Source organism: Lepus europaeus, chromosome 6 (genome assembly GCF_033115175.1).
Source record: "Lepus europaeus isolate LE1 chromosome 6, mLepTim1.pri, whole genome shotgun sequence".
Lineage (NCBI taxonomy): Eukaryota > Metazoa > Chordata > Mammalia > Lagomorpha > Leporidae > Lepus > Lepus europaeus.
The window spans coordinates 71,324,299-71,348,817 of record NC_084832.1 but is presented as its reverse complement, the minus strand read 5'-3'; the positions used below and the strand labels follow the sequence as shown (position 1 = coordinate 71,348,817).

The following is a 24,519-nucleotide window of genomic DNA, read 5'->3' as shown; positions in this document are numbered from 1 at the left end:
CTTTAGCAATTAACAGTCTTTTTTATTACATCAGTGATCATCCGAGGCTCTTGTGGAGGCCATGTCTGAACCCACTGTGCCACAACATAGGCCTCCCACCCAAATTCCAGGATGTAGTTTAAATTCTAGTTGTGGAATTATGAAAAGCTTAAACAACTCTTATAAATCTTGGCTTTTCCCTTGTAAAATATGTGATAATACTTCTCAAAGTATTACAAAAAATCTCATGGGCTCTTCAGCCAGATCCGAATGCCTTAAGGGCTGATTCTGAGGCCAGAGTGTTGTTTAGGACATCTGCCATTCTATGAGTCTGCTGTGTATCCCACTTCCCATGTTGGATCTTTCTCTCCCTTTTTGATTCTAAAACAAAAAATCTGATACATGGGGGTTCATTTATTACTTATTAGTTATTATTAATTCCTTTTGGTGAGTATAGTTGAACATAGTTCCTTTGATTTTATAATTATAAAGGTAATTTTTTAAGATTTTATTTTTATTTATTTGAAAGACAGAGTTAGAGAGAGAGGTAGAGCCAGAGAGAGGTCTTCCATCCGCTGGTTCACTCCCCAAATGACTGCAATGGCCAGAGCTGAGCTGATCCAAAGCCAGGAGCCAAGAGCTTCTTCCAGATCTCCTATGTTGGTGCAGGGACCCAAGGACTTGGGCCATCTTCCACTGGTTTCCTAGGCCATAGCAGAGAGCTGGATCGGAAGTGGAGCAGCTGGAACGTGAACTGGCACCCATATGGGATGCTGGCACTGCAGGCATGGCTTTACCCTACGCCACAGCGTCAGCCCCTATAAAAGTAATTTTTAACTCCTGAGTTCTCCTGTGAACCAGACATTGGTTGTTTATAAGTGTAAATTTATATTCCTGTTCTTTTTCTGTAACAACCTGTAAAGTAGTAGTAAGAACTCCAGTTTTACAAATGGGGAAGCTGGGTTTACAGGTTAGGATGCCTGCCCAGGTTACATGTCCACCAGGTGATAGCAGAACTAGGATTCATCACAAGATCTATTGTAATCCGAAGCCACAATCCAGTTTTACCTCCTCCCCGAATCTTTTCACTGAGATACAGTGTGTTTTTTTAAATTTTAACATTTTCAGTACAGTTAATAGATACAATTCAAAGAATATAAAGATATTCCCTTCATCTCTCATCTTCTCTCCCTCTCTCCCTCCCTCCCTCCCTTCCTTCCTTCATTTTGAGATAACATTTTTAATTTACATTACAGACAAGGACTTAATGCCCCACCAAATGAAGAGTTCAAGAAGCAGTGTGCTTTTTGAAGGATGTAACTAGGCTGGGATTGTTTGCTTTCAATCTCAGTGTCCTTCCTCTTTCTCAAGATGGTACTAGAACCATGACAAATTCTCAGTAAATGCTTATCAAATTGATAAAATCAAGACAAACTGTTTTCTCAACAAAGATACAGTTAATGACTTCCCCAGCTGTGTCCTATCATCTCTATTCAAATGAACATTCTTCAGAACACTAAGTCAACTATCATAAGGGGTATCTGGGAAATTCAGGCGGGATGTTAAGCTAACAAAAAGGAATCCAAATAGAGGAAACCCTAGACCTATTTGGGTTTTTAAGACTTTTATTTTAAATAACTTATTTGAGTTCCAAGTTTGTAGAAAAATTTAAGTACATGAATTTAAGAAGAAAAATCTTCATTTCTAAGAAAATATCTTTTTCCTGTAAGTCCAAGCATAGCTTGGACTGGGCCAAGCCATGTGACTCACAGGCCATTCACTCTGCATGTTGGCTGACCCCACTGTCTGGAGCTTTGTTTCAGGATCACATCACATTCTGCATCAGCACCCACACACTCACAGAATCACAAGATCTTGTGACCAAAGTGTCACATCATATGACAAGTTGCTACCTCATAAGATGTGCTAGATGCATGGATTTTTTAAAAAAGAAAAAACTCAATGAATCACAGCCATCCAGTAGAGAAAAGACATTTATAGATGAGTCCATCAAAAAAAATTTCATTCAATTAACAGATGCTATGCTAGTTGACAAGGGCAAAGAAGCCAAGACCTGGTTTCTGCTTTCAGGGAGACAGACACTATCAAGTGTGCAATTACAGATGCTGTGATTTAAAGTTGCACAGAGCAGTAGGGTCATTGATGGAAGAATTGTTAAGTCTAGGTGGTGAATTATAAATGTCTCTGCAGATTTCATTACACTGGAATTACTTCTAGAAAGGAAATAGTATTGAAATGAGAAAGCATAGTCTGCATGTAATTTTAACTAATGCCAGGTGTCCTAATCCACTGACCTCTACTAGCGAAGAAGTGCAGGAGACCTGAGTGCTACTCAGATTCATTCTACTTCTGTTTGCCCCAACACTTGCCCCACTCCAACCAGTCTATAATGCTCTTTTCCTCTCTGCACAAGGCTGTGTTTGTCCCCAGGTTGCTTTTTGCTCTGCTATCTCCTCTGACCTTCAAAGAGTCTCACATTATAATCTCAGCAGAAGTTATAATCTCAGCAGAAGTTACGCAGTGATATTTCCTCCTTCAAAAGTCAACATGGAGTCTACCTCCCTGGAGAAGCATTCTAAAGTTGCTCAGAAGGGAGGCAAAGGGCCTTGAACAAATTCAAGTGTAATGTCTGCATGTTGATTGATTCAAGCCTTGGTCATGTTGACTGCATTTTGGATGAGACTAGCCTCAGGGAAACACCTCTCTATCTTCAACATCTTCAATATTACCATCCCAGAGTACCCAACACATCACCTCATAATCGGGGGTGAAACCCATGTAAGCATTCAGCAAATGCAACTTGTCCTGAATCACATTAGCTAAACACACTTTTTGTGCTTCAGTTACTTCAAAATAAAAATAATCACTGTCTCTTCTTTTCCAGAGAACTAGTGAAGAAGCCACCCTCCCCTAAGAACCTAAACAAGTGACAGACATGTAAATGGACTTTAATGAATGTTTTTTAAATGAGTAAGTGCAGAGGTTAAATTCTGAGACATGTGAAATGAAGCACTGTATTTGAAATTTTTAGAATTCAAAAAGTACAAAAGCTCTCATTAAAAATAGGTTTCAAAGTAACTCATTATCTCTTAATGAACCATTCATACAGTTTTTAAGATTCTGCAATGGCAGGGTATTTGGCAAGAAACAACACTGAGAAATAAAGAAATGGTTTTATCAGGCTGAGAGGCACTGATGCAGACCACAGTCACAGCTCTCCTCCTCTTGTCCAGGAATGACTCTGGGTTTGGAAGGAGTAAACTTCAGGTGCCAAATGAAAATATACATTTGCTAGATGCTTTCCTTAGTACTCCTTGGACAGAAAAATTAAAGGTAAAGGATATTTTAAAAAAACATTTGGGGGGGCCGGCACCATGGCTCACTTGGTTAATCCTCTGCCTGCGGCAGCTTTACCCACTATGCCACAGCACTGGCCCCATCTGACTTTCAAGTAAATAAATATTTGAAAAAAAACCACTCGGTTATAGATAATCATATAGAAGATTATAGATACTTAAGTAGCTAAGGAATCTTGAAAAATAATGGAAAGAAGCATGTTTTCTCATTACTAACTAATCCATATCAAAGTCAGCATAAATTAAACAGCGAATTTCTGGTGCTACACAGACAAAAGAGTCAATGGAACTTTCAGAGCACATAGAAATGGCTCCACTCAACCACGGGATCTTGGAATATGATAGAGATGGCACCAAATATCAGTAGGTAGAGATACACCCTTCAAAAAGTGGGTTGAGTATTGGCTCACCACATAGAAAAGGAAATTCGATCCTTGTCCTCATGTCAAGCATTAAGAATAAATGCCATGCTTATTAAAGAAATAAATATAAAAATGAAAAGGTTAAAACTACTTTTACCCAAAAATCTGGATATTATAGTAAAGATCTCAATATTGTAGACAATTTAAGTCATAAAAAGTACAATTCATAGAAGCAAATATTGACATATTTTACTCTATAAAAATCCATTTTTGCTTTTAGCAAAAGATATCATAGGCAAGATTACAAGGACAGATGATTGAAAAGAAAGAAATCAGAATATTGTATATAAAAATTAATAAAAATTAACCAAACCCATTTAAACATTCTCATAGCAAAAACTCAGCAGAATGGAGCCAGTGCTGTGGTGCAGTGAGGTTAAGCCACAGCCTGCAGCATCGGCATCCCAAATGGACTACGGTTCAAATACTTGCTGCTCCTCTTCTGATCCAGCCAGCTCCCTGCTAATGCACTGTGAAAGCAGTAGAGGATGGCCTAGCTTGGGCCCCTTAAACCCACATGGGAGACCCAGCAAAAGCTCCAGGCTCCTGGCTTCAGCCTGGCCCAGCTCCAGCCATTGTGGCCATTTGGGGAGTGAAGCAGCAGATGGAAGATTTCTCTTTCTGTCTCTCTCCTCTGTCTGTTATCGTGACTTTCTTTTTTTTAAGATTTTATTTATTTATTTGAGAATTACAGACAGTGAGAGGGAGAGACAGAAAGAAAGGTCTTCTTTCCATTGGTTCACTCCCCAAATGGCCGCAACAGCCAGAGCTGCACCGATCCGAAGCCAGGAGCCAGGTGCTTCTTGCCAGTCTCCAATGTGGGTGCAGAGGCCCATGGACTTGGGCCATCTTCTACTGCTTTCCCAGGTCACAGCAGAGAGCTGGATTGGAAGAGGAGCAGCCAGGACTAGAACCACAGGCAGAGGATAAACCTACTGCACTCCAGCACCGGCCCCTGTAACCCTGACTTTCAAATAAATAAATAAATAAATATTTAAATTGACAATTTTCCAAGAAAAACAAATGACTAGTAAATACATAGAGTTATGCTCAACTTCAGTAGGTATAAGAAAATGAAAATAAGTAATAAAAATAATTCGGCACCAATTACATTATCAATGGATTTTTAAATGCTATTTATTTATTTGAAAGACAGAGATCTTCCATCCGCTGCTTCACTCCTTGAATGCTCACAATAGCCAACGCTGGGTTAAAAGCCAGGGGCTGGGAACTACATCTAGATCTCCCAGCTGGGTTGCAGGGACCCAAATATTGGGGCCATCACCGGCTGCCTCCCCAGGTGTGCCTTAGCAGGAAGCTAAAATCAGAAGTGCTGTCAGAATTTGAATCCTGACACTTGAATATGGGATGTAGCATCCCAAGCGGTGTCTTAACCATTGCACCAAACTCCCATCTCTATCAGATTGAATTTTTAAATGTATTATATCAAGTGTTGGCAAGAATGTGGGGGAACAGAAACCCCCAGGCACTGCAAGTTGGACCCTGGTTGACCACAGAGTATATACAGAGCAATACAGCAGTTGCACCTGGCATGGTAATTATAAAATGTCCGTGTCTCTTCACTCCTTCCATTTCCATGCTCTGTGATATGATTTCACGAGTCTTCTCAACAAGAGGTGGAACTTGCTCCCTCACATCTATGTAGGCCAATATTCCTTCCATCTGGTGGCTTTTATCAGTGGCAAGCAGCAGAAGAGATACTGCATCTTAAGAGTCCTTGTACTCTTTCACTTGCTCTCCTGCAACTGTGGTGAGAAGAAGCCTACTGAAGAAAGGGAACACGTGAAGCAGATGAGCTGTCTCAGCCAAGGTCACTCAAAACCAGCCAACCTGCAGCCAAGGTAGCAGCTGACCACAGATATAAGAGCAAACATAACTCTAGGAAGTACTCTAGTTCCGGAGCAAAGGTTTCATGTTCAGAAACCTCATTTGCCTCAGAAGTGTCAACCGGGTACACAAAAGACACATCCTGTGACAGCATCTCCTGAAGTTCCATAGGCATCCATTAAAAAGGATATGGGGGTGCTGGTGCTGTCGCACAGAGGGGTAAGCCACTGCTTTCAAGGCCTGCATCCCATACTGCAGTGCCAGTTGGATTCCCAGCTGTTCTGTTTCTCATCCAGCTCCCTGCTCATCCACCTGGGAAGTCAGGGACAGATGATCCAGGTACTTGGACCCCTGCCACCCATGTGAGAGACCTGGATGGAGTTCCTGGCTCTTGGCTTCAGCTTGGCTCAGCTCTGGCTGTTGCAGCCATTTAGGGAGTAAACCTGGGGATGTATGAACTCTTTCTCTCCCTCCCTCTCTCTGTTGCTCTACTTTCAAATAAATTATTTAATTGAAGAAAAACAACTTAATATAAGTATCTCATTTTACAATTGAAGGAGCCAGGGGCTATACAGGGGCTTGCTACTGTGGCAACCACTGCAGATGTCAGTCTAATCTGCCTATCATCAGCTATGCTAGCCTGCCAGAATGACACTATCTGAGGGGGGCAGACAGCAACAGCTCTTCCCTGGGAGCAGTGTTTTACGAAGCTGTAACACTCTCCCTGCGCCAGGGTCAGGAGTTGAACTGACTATTTTAATCATCCTTGATTTCCAGATGCAAGAGCAGCCTGTGAATGGAATTTGCAGGCGCTGGCTCTCGGACTGCAGGAAAAGCTGCTTGCTTGCCATCAAAGTGGATGATGGGTCGCTGACTAACCCCTGACCACAGCAGAGGCAGGGGAGGCTCAGCACCCAGCTGTCAGGCTGGAGGGCAGTGGTCAGCACCGGATCTCCTGGGGCATGAGGGACAGGGTGTGACAGGTGCAGCTTTGCTCTCCCGGGCAGCCCTGACAGAGGCCCAGAGGCTGGTGTGCAGGATGCAACGCTGTTGGATGTTGGGGCACCATGCCCACTGGTGGGCGACATCTCTTTCCCAGACCCCAGGAAACAGCCTCTGTGTACTTTCTCCCATCCCACCAGGGTCTCTTCTGGGCACCTTCTTCCTCAGAACCGGGTTCATCAGATGCAGTAACAGCTGTTCAACGCCATTTTGATGCAAAAGGTCTGTGTGAACACTATAAGGGGATGCAGATTTCCATGGTGGAACTCACACTGGAGCGTGATTTTCATGGACGACTGAATTAAGTGAATGTAAAATATCCTAGACCTCATAGATAGTGTAGGGGTCTGAACTGTCACAACGGGTTGTGGCTTCCCTGACTCTGTCTCCTATCCTACTTTTTGAAGGGGGTGGGGGTGGAGGCTCTCTGTATATCCTAGACTCCAATAAATCGGGTCTATTAATTTGCTGTTTTCGTCTCATCAATACAATTGGCTTGATTTTGCAGTTCCCTAGGCAGATTTGTGTGATTAAGGCTTTCTAGAATCAAGAGTGGCTAAAACACAATCATTACCAGTATGAAATATAATAGCTATAAGAACAGATATTCCTGGGGCCAGCGCTGTGGCGCAGTAGATTATTTCTCTGCCTGTGGCGCTGGCATCCCACATGGGTGCCGGTTCTAGTCCCAGCTGCCCTTCTTCCCATCCAGCTCTCTGCTATGACCTGGGAAAGCAGCAGAAGATGGCCCACGTGCTTGGGTCCCTGCAGCCTCGTGGGAGACCTGGAAGAAGCTGCTGGCTCCAAGCTTTGGATCGGCCCAGCTCCAGCTGTTGTGGCCATTTGGGGAGTGAACCACTGGATGGAAGACTTCTCTCTCTCTCTCTCTCTCTCTCTCTCTCTCTCATTCCACTGTCTGTAACTCTACCTGTCAAATAAATAAAATCTTTAAAAAACAAAAACATATATTCCTGTTAAAAAGTGGATCTTAGTGCAGGCATCTGGCTTCAGGTGGTTAAGATGCTGCTTGAGATTCCCATATTCCATATCAGAGAGCCTGGGTTTGAATCCTGGCTCTGTTCTCGAGGCTAGCTTCCTGCTAATGCATACCCTGGGAGGGAGCAGGTGACGCCTCAAGTACATGGACCCCTGCCACCCATGTGGGAGACTCAGATTGAGTGCCTGGATCCTGACTTGGGTCTAACATGGGCATCTGGGGAGTGAACCAGCAAGTGGGAGATTTGTCTGCCTTTCAAATAAAATAACTTTTAAATGGATCTACATTCTAAATATCTTCCTCATGACCTGTTCTTTAGAACAAGCAAAGAGGTTTGTAATGGAAACACAACATAATAAACAGAAAATTAGATGTTAACAAATCTCTGAGACCTAGGATTTTCATTTTAGGTCCTTAAAAAACCGTCTAGAAACTTTGAGGTTTGACATTACCAATTTGCTCACTGAATTCACTTCTGAAGCAGCTGCCAATGATCAAGGTGCCCATGAAAAGGATAAGGCACCTTTGATATTGAAGCCTTTGAATAAGAAACTAAATAGAGTAAGTTAGCCAAGAGAATGCCTAAAAGAAAATACTTCATACAGGGGTCAACATTGTAGTACACCAGGGAAAGCCACCACCTATGAGGCCGGCATCCCCCATGGGTGCTGGTTCCTGTACCAGCTGTTCCACTTCTGATCCAGCTCTCTGCTAATGCACCTGGGAAAGCAGCAAAGGGGCTTGGGAACCAATTAAAACACGCATGGGCAGACACTGCCTTAAAGAGGAGGCTGAGGATAGAGCAAGATAAAGGCTCACTTGTTTACGTTTCCCCAGCTGTTGCTCCACCTGCCTCTTAGTAAGTGGCCAATCCACGGCCCAAGTGGTTGGGCCCCTGACTCCCACGTGGGAGACTCCGATGAAGCTCCCTGCTTTGTGGATGGAAGATCACTCTTTCTCTGTCTCTCCCTCTCTGTAACTCTGACTTTCAAAAAAAAAAAAAATCTTTAAAAAAAAAGAAAAGAAAAGAAAAAAATACTTCATGCAGAGAGAATTACAAAGTAGGCCTGTTCAAGGAATACCAGGTGACTACTGGGATTGAAGCAGAGTGAGGGAGGGTAAGAGGTGTTGGGAATAATGTTGGACAGAACACAAGGATAAAGGTCATCAAAGGTCTTGTAAGCTCATGGTAAACATCTTGGTTTTAGCTAAGTAAAATGACAGGCCATTGTCAGTTTTGCAAAGAAATGACATAATCCTATTTAAATTTAGAAAAAAAGAAACATTCTGGTTACTGGCTGGGGGAAAAATCAGATTGTAGAGGGCAAAAGGAGAAATAATTGGTTAGGAGGCTGTTAAAATGACCCAGGTGAGAGACTGATGGTGTGTATCCAGGACAGGTACAGCAGAGCTGGTGCAGTAGGGTGAAGTAACACGGTTCTGGTAACATTATGAGACTTGAGACAGGATTTGCTGATCAGTCAGAAGGAGCATATGAGAGAAAGAGGAGCCACGGGGACTCAAAGTTTTCTGTCTTGGTGATGAATGGATTGGCCACTTACTAAGAGGCAGGTGGGGCAACGGCTGGGGCAATGTAAACAAGCGAGCCTTTGTCTTGCTCTATCCTCAGCCTCCTCTTTAAGGCAGTGTCTGCCCATGCGTGTTTTAATTGGTTCCCAAGCCCCTTGGCCACTTCTCCCTTGGTTTGATACAAATCCTTTTCCCAGACCTTCCTCTTTTGTAATTATTCTGTCTCCTTCCCGCTCCCATTATGTGAGGGAAAAAAAAATTGCCACACAGTGTTTTCATCAGGTGGGACAATCAAAACATTGAGCTGCTTCTTTATTACTTTGAGGTTGTGTGTGGTTTTTTTTTTTTTTTTTTTTGGATAGAGTTAGAGAGAAACAGACATCAAGGTCTTCCTTCCGTTGGTTCACCCCCCAAATGGCTGCTACAGCCAGAACTGCACCGATCCGAAGCCAGGAGCCAGGTGCTTCCTTCTGGTCTTCCAGGTGGGTACAGAGACCCAAGCACTTGGGCCATCCTCCACTGCTATCCCAGGCCACAGTAGAAAGCTGGACTGGAAGAGGAGCAACCAGGACTAGAACCCAGTGCCCATATGGGATGCCAGCGCTGCAGGCAGAGGATTAACCAAGTGAGCCATGGCGCTGGCCCTCTTTATTACTTTGGACACTAGCGATTGAGAATCATGTCTCTGGCCTGATCAATGAATTCCTGTTTGCTATGCAAATTCTGATCTGCTAAAGAGAAAGAGACATGCAAGCCCCTGTCAGCTAGAAACCTGCTCCTTCAGGAGGATCAGGCTGAAAATAGAGGGCCTGTAGCACAGGTTGGGATGTACTGATAAACATCCCTGTACACCCCTCATCTCATCTCCTGGCATCTCTGTTCATTCATATCCAGAAATGTGCACATGGAAATGGTGAAGGTTTGAGTGCCAAAAGTAACATACTGTGAACCATAAACTTGCAGTTATTTTTGCAAAAGTGAACTGGAGCAAACTGAAATGTATCTTTATGCTTTGTGGCCCTCCCTTGCCTTCTAACAGAGAGGGCAGGGTAATATTACTGCTCCTGTTGTGTTGTGCATTTCTCAGACTCCTGGGCATCCCCATGAGAGTGACAGGTCACGTGAATGGCATCCATTTCTAAAAAGAACAAGGAAGGAGATGGAGGGCTGTTGGCTTGGCAGAAGTTAGAGGCAATAGAGGCACCATCTCTGTGAGAAGCTTCCAGCTAGAACTCCGGATGTATGGAGACAAAGGCCAATTCAGTGCTAGCACTTTCTACCTCTGTGGGGTGCTGAGCTTACCAACTTGGCATTACGTTTTTCAATAATCATCCTTACTTCTGATAACCCCTTCTCCCTACTTTATCTCACGCATAGGCGTTTTGGCTATTATCAAAGTTATTGATCTATGCCTCCAGCAGGCAGGAAGTCAAACAAAGCAGCTGGAGACAGACAGACACCTACTCACCTAGGAGGATTTAGAGGGAGGACTCTATAGGCACAGAACTTATTTGCATCCACTGGTCTCAGATGGCAATAACATCATCATCGAACTCAAGAAGCTTCCATAGTCTTGGCAACTCATGACAAGAGCCTCGGGTGATTACTGACACCATAAATAAGAGTGTCAATTGTTAAATCAACAACAGGAGTCACTGTGCACTTACTCCCCATGTAGGATCTCAGTCCTTAATGTGTTGTACTATGTGAATTAACGGTATAACTAGTACTCAAACAGTACTATACACTTTGTGTTTCTGTGTGAGTGCAAACTGTTGAAATCTTTACTTAGTATATATTAAGTTGATCTTCTGTATACTAAGATAATTGAAAATAAATTTTGATGTGAATGGGATGGGAGAGAGAGCGGGAGATGGGATGGTTGCGGGTGGGAGGGAGGTTATGGGGGGAAAAAGCCACTGTAATCCAAAAGCTGTACTTTGGAAATTTATATTTATTAAATAAAAGTTTAAAAAAATCATCAACAACAAAATAGCAGCTAACACATAATGGATGGTTACTATACGCTAGACCTCTGATTTATTTCCCCCACAACATTGCGAGACAGATTTCTATTAACTGTTCATTTCCCCAGATTAGGAAACTGAGTCACAGAGGAGTAGGGAAGCTGCTCATGTTTACCCATGAGCAAATTACGTAGGGTGGACTCCAACTTAGCTTTACGTGATAACAAAGCTCTTGCACTATAACTATAGGCTTCATCTCCAGCCTGGTTCAAGTTCTTGCTTGAGTCACTTCCTCTTGGTCAGAACATGCAGGCAACTAAGTACACTGACAAGACCATGCTGGGGACAAAGCCTGTTGAGGTGGGTTTAACACAGCATTTGAGAAAAATAAATTTAAAAAACCTAAGTAATAGAGGCTGGCATTGTGGCATAGAAGGTTAAGCCTCTGCCTGCAATGCCAGCATTCCATATGGGTGCTGGTTTGAGTCCCAGCTGCTCCAGTTCTGATCCAGTTCAATGCTAATGTGCCTGGGAAAGCAGTGGAAGATGGCCCAAGTGCTTTGGCCCCTGTACCCATGTGGGAGACCTGGAAGAAGCTCCTGGCTCCTGACTCCTGGCTCTGGCCTGGCCTAGCCCTGGATAATGTAGCAGTTTGTGAAGTGAACCAACAGATGGAAGATCTCTCTCTCTCTCTCTTTCTCTCTCTCTCTCACCTTCTCTCTCTGTATTTCTGCCTTTTAAATAAGTAAATAAATCTTTTTTTAAAAAACATAAAAAATAAATTTGAAAATTTTTGCTCCAAAGGAGAACATTTCTTTTTTTTTTTTTTAAAGATTTATTTATTTATTTGAAAGTCGGAGTTACACAGAGAGAGAGGCAGAGAGAGGTATCCCATCTGCTGGTTCACTCTCCAAATGGCTGCAACAGCCGGAACTGTGCCGATCCAAAGCCAGAAGCCAGGAGCCAGGAACCTTCTCCAGGTATCCCATGCAGGTACAAGGGCCAAGGACTTGAGCTATCTTCTACTGCTGTCCCAGGTCAGAGCAGAGAGCTGGATTGGAAGTGGAGCAGCTGGGACTCGAACCAGCACCCATATGGGATGCTGGCACTGCAGGCAGTGCCTTTACCCACTATGCCACAGTGCCAGCCCAAGGAGAACATTTCTTAAAAGGCAATTGAGGGGCCGGTGCTGTGGTGCAGAGGGTTAAAGCCTCGGCCTGCAGTGCGGGCATCCCATATGGGCGCCGACTCTAGTCTCGGCTGCTCCACATCCTATCCAGCTCTCTGCTATGGCCTGGGAAAGCAGTAGAAGATGACCCAAATCTTTGGGCCTCTGCGCCCACATGGGAGTCCTGGAAGAAGCTCCTGGATCCTGGCTTTAGATAGCTCTGGCCTTTGTGGCCATCTGGGGAGTGAACCAGCGGAAGACCTCTCTCTCTGTCTCTACCTCTCTCTGTAACTCTTTCAAAGAAATAAAAATAAACCTTTTTTTTAAAAAAGGCAATTGAAGCTGTAACAAAGTAATCTAAAACATGATGCCCAGATAATGAATTAGCAAATCGTTAATTGGTAAATAAGTGAGGTTATATTTGAGACAACTCTAATCCCCCTGGAAAATATTCACTGGTGCCTGTTCCCTAGGCAAATTACAGAATTGCTTTGAACATGGTCTTTCATGATTTGTCTTGCTTCTAGACTTAAAATCCATCAGCTTCCAGCCCCAATCTCTGCAATGAATGCTGTGAAAACCAACATAGTACAAACTATATGGCTCTAAAATGTTAAAACTCTGTTTCAAAAGCTTGTAATTTTCAAGATCAAGAAAATAGCATGCAGTCACAGATGCAGATCCAACCACATAGAATCTTTGGTTTCAACTGAGTCAGCTAAAAATACTTGTCACCTATAAGGCAAGTGTTTGTGATGCTGCAGCATTAAGAACAACAAGGATGGGCAGCAGGTTAAGCTGTGGCTTGCAGTGCCAGCATCCTATATGGACACCGGTTCTAGTCCTGGCTACTCCACTTCTGATCCAGCTCCCTTCTAAAGCACCTGGGAAAGCAGCAGAAGATGGCCCAAGTCCCTGAGCCCCTGTGCTCATGTGGGAGACCCAGAAGAAGCAGAACCTTCCAGCTGGGGAGGTGTAACTGTATCTCCAATTACATACAGGAAATTCATAGTTCTGTTGTCTACCAGTCAGGTTTTGATAAGTCATTGTTATCCAGTCCTTCCCCTTTGTAGTTGAAATCATTTCAGTTTTCTGGCCATGGGTCTGCGTTCTGTATACAATGCAGTATTGCTTTTAAGACCTCAGGTTCCAAAAAACTAAAGCTTCTATTTATTCTCAATCACAAATCATCCTAGTTTAACTTTTAAAAATTACAGTTGTTTTCAAAGGCAACTTTTGTTGTGAAGGTGTTAATTATTTTCTGAGCCTCAATTGTGAGAGCTGGCCTAATTCTTGCAGGCCAAACACTGAGCTTGGCTTATTATTGCTTTGATATAGCTCCACTGAGGGACTGACCTAAAATGCCTTTTCTTTTTAAAGCCAGAGAACTTAATACTGTGATTGGATTGTGGCAAGAGCTCCTAAGCAGTCCATCTGCTTTCATCTTCATCCTCACCCTTTAACCCACGGTCTATTCTCAAGATAGCAGCCAAGTGAATCTTTGAGTGCAAAGATCATATCATGTCACTTTTCTGTTAAACCCTTCCAAGGGTTTCACTGCACTCAGAAAAAATGAAGAAGTCTGTACAATGACTTGTTAGGCCCTACGTGGTCTGACCCCTGCCACGTTGAACAACTTGAAAGACTCTCACAGACATAATGTGGGAAAGAAAATATTCACAAAGAAACACAGTATTATTCCAAAACAGTGTTCCCCAAACAGGCAGAGCCATGTTTTATATTAGAAGTAATGATAGTAGCCATCTTTGGGGAGGGGAGAACTGTACTATTTGGAAAAAGGAACTGAGTCTCTGGAGTGTGGACAGTATTGGATTTCTTTCTTTCTTTCTTTTTTTATTTGACAGGAAGAGTTTGCAGACAGTGAGAGAGACAGAAAGGTCTTCCTTCCGTTTGTTTACTCCCCTAATGGCCACAACGGCCGGAACTATGCCAATCCAAAGCCAGGAACTAGGAGTCTTTTCCTGGTCTCCCATGCGGGTGCAGGGGCCCAAGCATCTGGGCCATCCTCCACTGCTATCCCAGGCCACAGCAGAGAGCTGGACTGGAAGAGGAGCAACCAGGACTAGAACCCGGCGCCCGCATGGGATGCCAGCACCATAGGCGGAGGATTAACCTAATGCGCCACGGCGCCAGCCCCAGTATTCGATTTTTTGACCTAGGTGTTGGCACGTGGTATGTTCACTTTCAGTTAATTCATTGAGTTGTGTATCTATTATTCATGTACTTTCCTGTAGATTCATTATGTTTCATCAAAAAGTGCTTAAAAGAGAAAGAATGGAAAGTGAGGAAAGCAGGCATAAAATAATCCATTCAAGCAGTTTCAAAGGAGGACAGAAAAAGGGAGCAGTAGCCAGTAGGTTGGTAGGTAAGGAGGTAGGAAAGGGGGCTCTTCCGTTTTGTTTTCCAAATGGGAGCTATTATAGCTTGTTTATTGTGCTGTGGAATCTGTCCTGTATAAAGGGAGTACCCAGTGTTCAAGAGGCAGAGGTGACAACTGCTGGGGCAGTATCCTTGAGAGTCAAGAGGAATGAGACCCACGGCAGCGGGGCGGGGTTGGGGGGACGGGAGAGGAGCAGGGTCTGAAAAGCTTCAGCGTGGATATCTAAATTCCGGAAGTGTCTGGAATCAGACAGGAAGGAGGCTGGGTCCAAATAGGAGACGGCAACAAGAGCTACAGTGATGGGAAAGTGACATGAAACTCTCTTTTGGTAAGGAGTGAATTAAAGAAGCAAGGAATGGATGTTGGAAATAGTCCTCAAGGCCTTTTAGGGGAAGGTGGGCAATAATTTCTAATGACTGGGGGAGGGGTGTAGATTGTGCTCGATGGTGGGAGAGAAATCAGCCACCCTCTTTGTGACCCTTTGTGACGCTTTAAGCAGAGGAGGAGGTCCTAAACTCACAATGAATTCCTAGGCATGGAATTGTGAATTAAAGGTATAGCTATTTAAAATCTTAATGGATGTTGCCAAATAAGTGATGCAAATTAAAATCCTTGCTTATACATATGATAGGTTCCTTCCACTCCTTTGCCAACACTGGGTTAAAGTTTATACATTTTCTCAAATCTGGTAGGTAAAAAATAGCTCACTGTTTTATTGGTGATTATTGTAAACATCTTTTCATGAATTTATTTCTCTTGTGTTTTTTCTTCAGAAAATGCTATTGATGAACTTGGCTCATTTTTCTCTCTGGCTGCTTATCTTTCCTGTATTAATTTGAAGCATTCTGTGCATCTTAGGGTAAAAACCAGTTGCTAGCCACAGTTTTTGAAACCTGGGGTAGAGGGTATTTAGTCACGAGTCTGGATTTCATTGTCATTCTTTTAAAGAAGTAATCACATCAAGTTTATAAAACTATGTATCTTTTTATGATTTTATAGTGTTTAATTCTCTAAATCTTTACTACAACAAGAATTTATTTTCTTGGGTAAAGCAGGAATGCAGCTTGACTTCTATTTTTTTCCCCCTTCCAAACAGCAAGCCAGGGATCCCCTGACACTTTCTGGGATAATCTGCTTTCCCTATCATACTTGAAATCCTAACTTTATCCTCTGCAGTTCAAAAAGTACTTATGATCCAACTCAAGAGGAGGGCTCATCTGGACCTAGTCACACTTCATCAGTCCAGGGGATTTTCCTTCTGCCATCTCAGCATGTTGAGTACTTCACACTTACTCCATGGTTCTGAAATCTGGATCTGCGGCTGCATCACTCAGCATCTCTTACTGTGTTTCTGTGTCTTCAATACGTTAAGGTTCTACTTATGCGATTGACTGGAAACAGATGAAAGATCAGCAAATAATTAGGGTCCCCTTCCTACTTCTGTTATAAAAATAGAATTTAATTACCTTCGGAAGTCTATATAAGTTCCTGGAAATTGTTGATCTTTGAAAATACTGGCTGATTTACATTCTCCTATGAAATGCTCACATGTCCTGTCACTCTCTTGTTCTCTCTCTGAGTGCATGAATTCTACTCCAGTACAATCTTTCTTAGCAATATGATTGCAGCTTTCCACCAACTGACCATTAGATATAAAATATACACTTTGAGAATCTGTCTTCTGGAATGGTCACATGAATGGGATCCTTAATTACTGATAACAATTGACAAATGAGGCACTGCTGTACTTACTCACCTCTCCACAAAGGAGATGGAACACTCTCATGACCATATCAATAGCAAATGTCCTACTCTCTTAACTGCGACATTGGCTCTCATCCATCTTATTCTTAATTCCCATCCCTCTATCTACATTGATGCCAACAATTTTTAACCACACAAGACCAAGCCTTCTTTTTCTTTTAAAAGATTCATTTATTGTATTTGAAAGGCAGAGTTACAGAGAGAGGGAGAGACAGAGATCTTCCATCCACTGGTTCAATCCCTAAAGGCCACATCAGCTAGAACTGGGCCAGACTGAAGCCAAGAGCCAGGATCTTCTTCTGGGTCTCCCACATGTGTACAGGGGCCCAAGCACTTGGGCTATTTTCCACTGATGGAGCTGCCTGGAATCCAACCAGTGATCCCAACCATATGGGATGCTGGCCCTGCTGCAGCAGCTTAAACTGCTATACCACAGAGCCAGCCCCAAGACCAAGCTTTCTACCCACTGATTTGCTTTCTGGTGCCCATAAATTCTGCTCCTCTGCCCTCTCTTCCTCCTCACCCAAACAGGCAAGAATCCCTGGCTTTCTTGATCATGGCTCTCTTGTACATCCCCTCTACTGCTTCACCCTACTTCTCCACCAAAAGTGCCTGGTGAAGCCCCAAGGAAACCTACCTACACAACACCAGCAACCAGGCAGCCAAATCTGCCTGAAGAAAAACACAGAAATGTGCTGACTGTTCTCACTTTAGACACATGACCAGGTACTTCAAGGGACTCTGGTGCTGTACAAAAATTCTACATTTCTATGGTTTATTCACTCTCTCACAGACTTTATCCTCTCCTCTCCAATCTTCCTTGACTCCCACCATCACCTCTGTCATCTCTTTCAATGTAACCTGTATTTGCTGACTTTCCTCCTGCTCCCAATGATGGGCAGCACCTGCTCTGGTCTCCACAGCCCTTCAGCCAGCTCAACGTATCTCCAGCAATCTTTCTGCCTCTGTCTCGGTCTCTCTCTGTATTAATTATTCTTTACAGACCTGTTGAAATTTCTCCTACCTTAACCACCCTATTGTAACTCCACATACCTCCTCCTTCAGCCACTGCCCCATTTTCTAACCCCCTCCCTTTTGTTATTCAAATCTAAATGAAAGTTGTATATTCTTTAAAATTTTTAAATTTAATTTAAGAGGTACACACACACACGGCTCCCATATATTAGACCACTCCCTAAATGCAGCCAGGTATGGACCAAAGGCCAGGGCCCAGGAGCCAGGAACTCAACCCAAGTCTCACATGGGGGACAGGAGCCCGGTCATTTGAGCCATCACTGCTGCCTCCCAAGGTCTGCATTAGCAGGAAGCTGGAATCAGGAGCAGTGCCTGGAATTGAACCCAGGCATCGTGAAATGGACTGTGGGCAACACAAGCTTCATGTACACCTGGTGTGCACTACCTGTGCCAGTGCCAAGAGACACAGCCTCTGGACCTGCTTCAGTGCTAAGTGGAGTCCTGTGACCCAAGGGGAGAGGTCACATATCCCAGCCAGCGTCACCAGTTGTGGGTTAAAGTGGCAATTGAAAGTGGGTTCATTTCAGCAGCAGACATATCACAGCAGAGTAGGATTTGGCTTCAGATGTGATCTAACACTGTGGTGTTGGTGGCTACAAGGCTCGGCATCTAGGCCTACCAAGGAAGAGACCTAATACGAGCAGTTTACCCCTTTTAAGGCACTTCCTTGGTTCATTCTGAACACACCAAATGCAGATTTGGGATAAATCTGAGTTTGGGGAGTACTGTAGGACTAACATAGTGAAGACATACTAGTAGTGGACTTGTGACAAAACTCCTTTAAGGGAACCCTCTAGTGCTGAAACAGCAGAAGTGTCTATAGGCTGAAAGCAAGGAAACACACTGCTTAGAACATTTGGAAGGACAGCCACAACAAAGCAGATTACTATAACTAACCCTCCAATGTGCAGATACCAACAAGGGTGAGGAGCTTCCAGGGAGTCATGAGCTGATGTAACAAACAGAATAAGATGCTAGAAACCAATCATCTAGGAATTTAAATTTTTTTTTTTTTTTGACAGGCAGAGTGGACAGTGAGAGAGAGACAGAGAGAAAGGTCTTCCTTTTCCGTTGGTTCACCCTCCAATGGCCGCCACGGTAGGCGCGCTGATCCGATGGCAGGAGCCAGGTGCTTATCCTGGTGTCCCATGGGGTGCAGGGCCCAAGGACTTTGGGCCATCCTCCACTGCACTCCCTGGCCACAGCAGAGAGCTGGCCTGGAAGAGGGGCAACCGGGACAGGATCGGTGCCCCGACCGGGACTAGAAGCCGGTGTGCCGGCGCCGCAAGGCGGAGGATTAGCCTAGTGAGCCGCGGCGCCGGCCGGAATTTAAATTTTTAAATGTTCAGGTAAATATTTCAAAGTATCTATTTTAAGGAAACTCAATGAACTTCAAGAGAAAACAAATAATTTAATGTTCTAACAGAGAGACTTGATAGACAGATGTTATTAAAACAAATCAAACAGAAATTCTTCAACTGAAAAGCACACTAAGCAAAATTAAAAATTCAATAGAAGGTACCAACAGCAGAACAGGACAAAAAGGAGAAATAATCAGCAAGCTCAAAGACAGGTTATTTGAAAACACACAGTTGGAAGAGAAAAAAATGAAAAAAGAACCAACAGGAATGAAGAAAGCTTAAAGGAACGTTGGGAGCATGAAAAGAGCAAACACCCAACTTACTGAGGTTCAAGAGGGATTTGAGAATGCCAAAGGGGTAGAGAGCATATTCTAAGGGATAATATCAGAAAACTTCCCAAACCTAGCAACACTTACATCTATCTGGAAGTCAAAGGTCACCAGCCAACTCTGCCCCAGACACATGATCAAGCTCTCCAAGGTTAAACACAAAGAGAGTATTCTCAAAGTTTCAACAGAAAAGAAACAAAACACATAATGAGGCCTTTATTCAGTTGACAGCAGACTCCTCAGCAGAAATCTTTCTGAAGAGAGGGAATGAGAACAAATTTTCAAGTACTGAAGAGAAAAACTTCCAGCCAAGATTACCACATCCAGGTGCCAGCAGAGCAGGTTAAGCTGTCACCTGTGACACTGGCATCCTGTATTAGTGCTGTTTAGAGTTCTGGCTCCACTTCTAATCAAGCTCCCTGCTTATATGCCTAGGAAAGCAGTGGAAGATGGCCCGAGTACTTAGGTCCATGCCACTTATGTGGGAGACTCAGATGGAGTTCCTGCCTGCTGACTTCAGCATGGCCCATACCTGGCCATTGCAGCCATTTGGAGAGTGAAACAGTGGATGGAAGAGATTCTCTCTCTCTCTCTCTCTCTGTCTCTCTCTCTCTCTCTCTCCCTCCCTCCCTTTTCCAACCCCCCCATAACTCTGCCTTGAAAACAACATAAAAAGTACTGTATGCAGAAAAGTTATCCTTCAGATACAAGAGTGACAAAGACATTCCTAGACAAACAAAAACAGAGAATTTATCACCACCAGACCTGTCTTACAGAAATGCTAAAGAAAGTTCTTGTAAATGAAAGAAAGAGATGTTAATCAGTAAGGAGAAAATATCAGAAGGTGGAAAACTTACTAGTAACAGGTAACTAGAAACAAACTCAGTAAGCTCAAATATTGGAAACAGTGGATAAATCACTTCTTTAGCATGAAGACTAAACTCAAAACATTAAAGAATTACAACTACATTAAACTGTTAAGAGACAGCAGTACAGAGAGGTAAAATGGGATATCAAACAACCAAAGTGTGGGGAAGAATGCAGTGCAAGTGTAGAGTTCTTTATTAGAATTTTTTTTGTTGTTGTTGTTTTGTTCCTTGTCTTGATAATCAATGTTAAGTTATTATCATTTCAAAATAGCTTGGTATAATTGAAAGAAAATTATTATAAGGCTCACAGTAACCATGAAGAAAAATCTAAAATAAAAAGCAAAGAATCAAAGGACAGTACTAGGGAAAATCACTTAACCACCAAGGAAGACTGTACAAAACAGAGAAAGAAAGAAATGACAACTAAAACAGGAAAAAAGTATCAAAATGGTAGTAATATCTTACCTACCCACAATTACCTTAAATGTAAATGGATTAAATTATCCAATTAAAGACATAGAATTAATAACTGGATAAAAAAAACCCAGGCCCAGGAATGGGTGTTTGGCCTAGCGGTTGAGACACTGGTCGAGACACCTGCAGCCCATGTCAGAATGCTTGGGTTTGATACTTGGCTGCATTCCCAATTCTATCTTCCTGTTGATGTGTGTCCTAGCAGGTACCAGTGATAGTCCAAATAGTTGGATCCCTGTCACCCACATGGATTGAGTTCTCAGCTCCTAGCTTCAGCCTAGCCAGGGGCTGTTGCAGGCATTTGGAGAATGAACTAGCATATGGGAGCTCTCTCTGTACCTGTGTAGCTATCCCTTTTTTTCCCTGTGTGTCTCTGTTTAAGCAACTTTTAAAAATTGGTAATTTGTTTTAAAAAAAATGCCCTAAGACAAAACTATATTTTGCTTATAGAACTCATTTCATCTTTTAGTCACTTTAATCTATTAAAATAATGGAGCTGTTTGAAAAAAAAAAAGAACTCATTTCACCTCTAAGGACACACGTAGACTGGAAGTCAAAGGATGGAATAAGATATCCCAGGCAAATGGAACACCCCAAAAAAGCAGGGGTTGCCGTATTTGTATCAGATGAAATTAATTTTAAATCAAAAGCAATAAAATAGAGACAAAGAAGGTCATTATATAATGATAAAAAATTGAATCCAACAAGAAGTAATTATAAATATACTTGCATACAATATCAGACCACCCAAATACATAAAAGAAATATTAATAGTCCTACAGGGAGAAATAAACTGCAAAACATACTAGTAAAAGAGTACTTCAACACCTCATTCTCAGAAATGGCCATATCATTCAGACAGAAAATCAACAAAGAAAAACAGAATTAACCTGTACCCTAGGTCAACTGGACCTTATAGACATCTACAGTACATTCCATCCAATAGTTGCAGAATACATACTCTTTCTAATAAAACTTGAAACATCCTCCAATATAGATCAAATGACAGGACACAAAACAAGTCTCAATATATTTTTTAAGGTCTTCTTTTTTTGCCATTGGTTCACCCTCCAATGGCCGCTGCGGCCAGCACATCTCGCTGATTCGAAGCCAGGAGCCAGGTGCTTCTCCTGGTCTCCCATGCGGGTGCAGGGCCCAAGGACTTGGGCCATCCTCCACTGCCTTCTGGGGCCATAGCAGAGAGCTGGCCTGGAAGAGGGGCAACCGGGACAGAATCCAGCGCCCCAACCGGGACTAGAACCTGTTGTGCCAGCGCTGCAAGGCAGAGGATTAGCCTGTTAAGCCACGGCACCGGCCAGAAAATTGAGATCTTGAAGAGAAATCAAAATAAAACGAAAAATTCAATAGAACAAATAAAAACTCACCAGTGCATGGAACTTTCTCTAGGATTGACTACATGCTAGGCCATAAAGCAAGTCTCAGCAAATTCAAAAATACTGAAATCATACCATGCATCTTCTCTGACCACAATGGATAAGGTTGGAAATCAAAATCTCAGGAATCTCTAGATTCAATTTGGTTGATTTCTTCTCTATTTTTAATTGTTTCTTTTCTTCTACTAGGTTTTGGTTTGGTTCAAACACATGGAGATTGAACAACATGTTCTTGAATGAACAGTGGTCATAGAAGAAATCAAAATAGAAATAAAAAAATTCTGGAAACAAATGAAGACAATAATACAACATATCAAAACCTATGGGATACAGCAAAAGCAGTGTTAAGAGAAAAGTTTACAGCAAATGGTGCCTACATTGAGAAATTGGAAAGGCACCAAATAAATGAGCTATCAATGCATCTCAAGAATCTAGAAAACAACAGCAAACCAAACCAAAACCTAGTAGAAGAGAAGAAACAATTAAAAATAGAGAAGAAATCAACCAAATTGAATAAAAAAAATATGAAAGATCAGCAAAACAAAGAGCTGGTTTTTTGAAAACATAAACAAAACTGACAAACATTGGTCCAAATAATCAAAAAAGAGAGAGAGAGAGAGAGAGAGAGAAAAGACTCAAATCGATAACATTAGAGATGAAAAAGGAAATGTAACAACAGACACCACAGAAATAAAAAGAATCATCAGAAATTAATACAATAAGCTGTATGCCAACAAACTGGGAAATCTAGAAAAAATGGATCGATTCCTGGAGACATAAAACCTACTTAAACTGAGCCAAGAAAACATAGAAAACCTAAACAGACCCATAATCAAGAGGGAAATTGAATTAGTAATAAAGACTCTCCCAAGAAAGAAAAGCCCAGGACAGGAGCACTTTACTTTTTTTTTTTTTCCATCAACAATCATTTTTAATTCTCTAATGCTGGAATTAAAAACCTCCAGAGTCCACAGACACAGCATGCAGTCTTCCTCTATCCAGGAAAAGGGGCCAGGGGCAGGAGAGGTCGGGTGCCAGGCTGCTTTCGGGTGGGAGAAGGAGCTGAGATTTCTCTGTGACAGTCTATGTCAGTTTGCTAATGTAACTGAAACGTCTTTAAGCCTCCATCATCTCCAAACTTTTCTTTATGGAGTCTGACGGAACACTCATCCCTCATACACACATCATTCGGGAGCGGGATGATGAAGGAGAAGCTACAGGCTTCACACACGCTCCAGTTTGGGTTGTCAGCCAGAAAGTTGGTTTCTGACTCAGTTTAACGGCAAGGAGTTTGTGTACCACTGTGGCGTGTCCTGCCTCTTCCTCAAAGTAGCTGGGCTGGAGTTTGGGGAACAGAAGAGCTCAGAATGTTGCTCTTGTCCCTGAGGGGCATCGAGAGCTGCTTCCAAGAACCCAGGGTGCCCCCATCCCAAACCCCACCCAGACACGGGCAATTCCTGAGACAGCTACATGGGAAGCAGTGGACATCTGCGGAGGGGAGGCTGGGGGCGGTGCTCGGGGAAGATGTGGGATGGATTTCTTTTTGATTCCTCCCACCACCAACAACTAGAGATCTGCACACACACCTACACACTTACATTCCCATGTTCCAAGCCTTTCCTCTCTGTAACTATAGGCTCCCAGAATCTGGCCTCCCTCAGGCAGAGACAGGGCGGATTAACCGCACAGATCTAGGGTGTCACCCCTCTGTAAAAGGCTCTTGTTGTCTCACGCTGATGGGCGGGGCCCGGGAGCAGATCTGCTTGCCGTCTGAAATCCAACCTACTCGGCCACACTCTTAGGTCCCGGGGCTGGGAGAGGCTCTGTGGGCATGGTGGATGACTTGATGGTTCCAGACCACCATGCTAAGGAGGGAGTGATTGAGTGGGGACCAAGTAGCATCTCTCACAAAGTCTCTGTGGGCCCGGCTCCTAAACACCTCGGAAAGGCTGGAGTCCAAGGAGTGCTTTACTGTTGAAATCTACCAGACATTTAAAGAAGAACTAACTCCAATTCTTCTCAAGTTATTCAAAACAATTCAAAGGGAGGTAATCCTCCCAAATTCTTTCTATGAATCCAGTAGCACCTTAATTCCTAAAACTGAAAAAGATGCAATGGAGAAAGAGAACCACAGGTGACTGATGAATGAAACTGCAGGGGACACAAAGAAATAGAAGCATATCCTAAGTTCATGGGTCAGAAGCAGAAATATTACTTAAATGTCTACACTACACAAAATTATTTACAGATTCAGTGCAATCCATAGAACAGTACTAATGACATTTTTCATAGAACTGAACAAAAAAGCTACTAAAATCTGTGTGAAACCACAAAAGACACTGAATAGCCAAAGCAATACTGAGCAAATCAATAAATCAGAGGCATGATACTCCCTGACTTTAAAATATATCACAAATATACAATAATTAAGACAGCATGGTGGGCAGGCTTTGTGGCACCATGGATTAAGCCATTGCTTGAGACACCTCCATCCCACATTAGAGTGTCTGGAATCAAGTCCCAACTCTGCTTCCAAACCAGCTTCCTGCCAATAATGTGCCTGGGATGCAGTGCATGATGGCCCAAGTACTTGGGTTCCTGA

The 24,519-nt window shown here is 43.0% G+C and overlaps 1 protein-coding gene across 1 annotated transcript in view; it reads right to left on the bottom strand.

Moving 5' to 3' along the window:
* Positions 1–14,785: 14,785 nt before the first annotated feature.
* Positions 14,786–24,519, bottom strand: part of SOHLH2 (spermatogenesis and oogenesis specific basic helix-loop-helix 2) — a 67,918-nt gene continuing 58,184 nt past the window's right edge. Inside the window, exon 12 of the mRNA XM_062195180.1 lies at positions 14,786–14,982. Within this exon, the coding sequence (XP_062051164.1) occupies positions 14,786–14,982 (197 nt within the window). The remainder of the gene's footprint in view (positions 14,983–24,519) is intronic.